Source organism: Plectropomus leopardus, chromosome 14, assembly GCF_008729295.1.
Source record: "Plectropomus leopardus isolate mb chromosome 14, YSFRI_Pleo_2.0, whole genome shotgun sequence".
In the NCBI taxonomy this organism is placed as follows: Eukaryota; Metazoa; Chordata; class Actinopteri; order Perciformes; family Serranidae; genus Plectropomus; species Plectropomus leopardus.
In genome coordinates this window covers 22,136,902-22,137,935 of record NC_056476.1, presented here as the reverse complement: position 1 = coordinate 22,137,935, position 1,034 = coordinate 22,136,902, and the positions used below count along the sequence as shown (strand labels likewise).

Genomic DNA, 1,034 nt, shown 5'->3' with positions numbered 1-1,034 from the left:
TGCTGATAATAACACGAAAGGGACAAAAGAAAATAAAAAAAATAAAAAGAAGAGGAAAACATCTCTACAACCAACACACAACATACTTTACAAAAAAATTCACAAGAAGAGCATTGACATTCTTAATAAAATCTATAAGGGAGGTTCGGACCCAGTTCTCTTAACGAAAACATGTAAACACGGCGCACACATGAGCCCCGAATAAAAATGGTAGTATATATATGAGTCAAGCTGCAAAAATGAAAAGTCTTTTGTTTTTTGTGTTTTATTTTTTTTCTCTTTGCTTTGTGGTGAAACTCCCTATCGTGCCTCCAAGCCAAGTCTCTATAATTTCTCTCACCAAGTCCACTGTTGCGTTTGCACCAAGTGATGTGCTGTGGGGAACTGTGGCGTGGCCGCGGCGCTGTACTGCGCGTTATACTGCATGTGTTGGAGTGACTGGGCACTATAAGCCGAGAAGGGGATCCCGGCCTGAAAAGTGGCCGCCAAGTCCTGAGCTTTAAGAGTGTGACAAGGCTTTCCATCCCTGACTAAGACGGGCACGGCCACCCGCCTGGGAGAAGGGAGATGGGTCACTTCCATACCTTTCTCGGCCCGGGCTCTCTTCATCTTATACCGGTGGTTCTGGAACCAGATCTTCACTTGGGTCGGGGTGAGGCGGATCAGGCTGGCCAGGTGCTCCCTCTCCGGGGCGGACAGGTACCTCTGCTGCCTGAAGCGGCGCTCCAGCTCATAGGTCTGCGCCTTGGAAAACAACACCCTCCTTTTCCGCTTCTTGCCGGAGTCGCTGCCGCCGCTGCTGGAAGTTTCCTTGTCGTTGTCCGGCGATTCGTCGTCCGCGGACGGCTCCGGGGACTTGGCCGAGTCCTGAGAGCTGGCGGAGAGACCGTGCACTGCGGCAAGAAACGGGAGAAACACTGTCAAAATGTTATGTTGTAAAGTTCCAAGAGACATTTAGCACAAGCACAAACCACATACAATCATCCATCAAAACTTTGACCGCATTGCTAATTAATTGTGCTGCTGCGTAATAA

General features: G+C 49.0%; 1 protein-coding gene across 1 annotated transcript in view; it reads right to left on the bottom strand.

Annotated features, from left to right (window-relative positions):
- Positions 1 to 296: 296 nt before the first annotated feature.
- The window catches only part of LOC121954141 (homeobox protein Nkx-2.2a-like), a 3,940-nt gene continuing 3,202 nt past the window's right edge, over positions 297 to 1,034 (bottom strand). The window contains 1 exon segment of the mRNA XM_042501480.1: positions 297 to 893. Coding sequence (XP_042357414.1) covers positions 337 to 893 — 557 coding nt within the window. The 3' untranslated portion in view covers positions 297 to 336.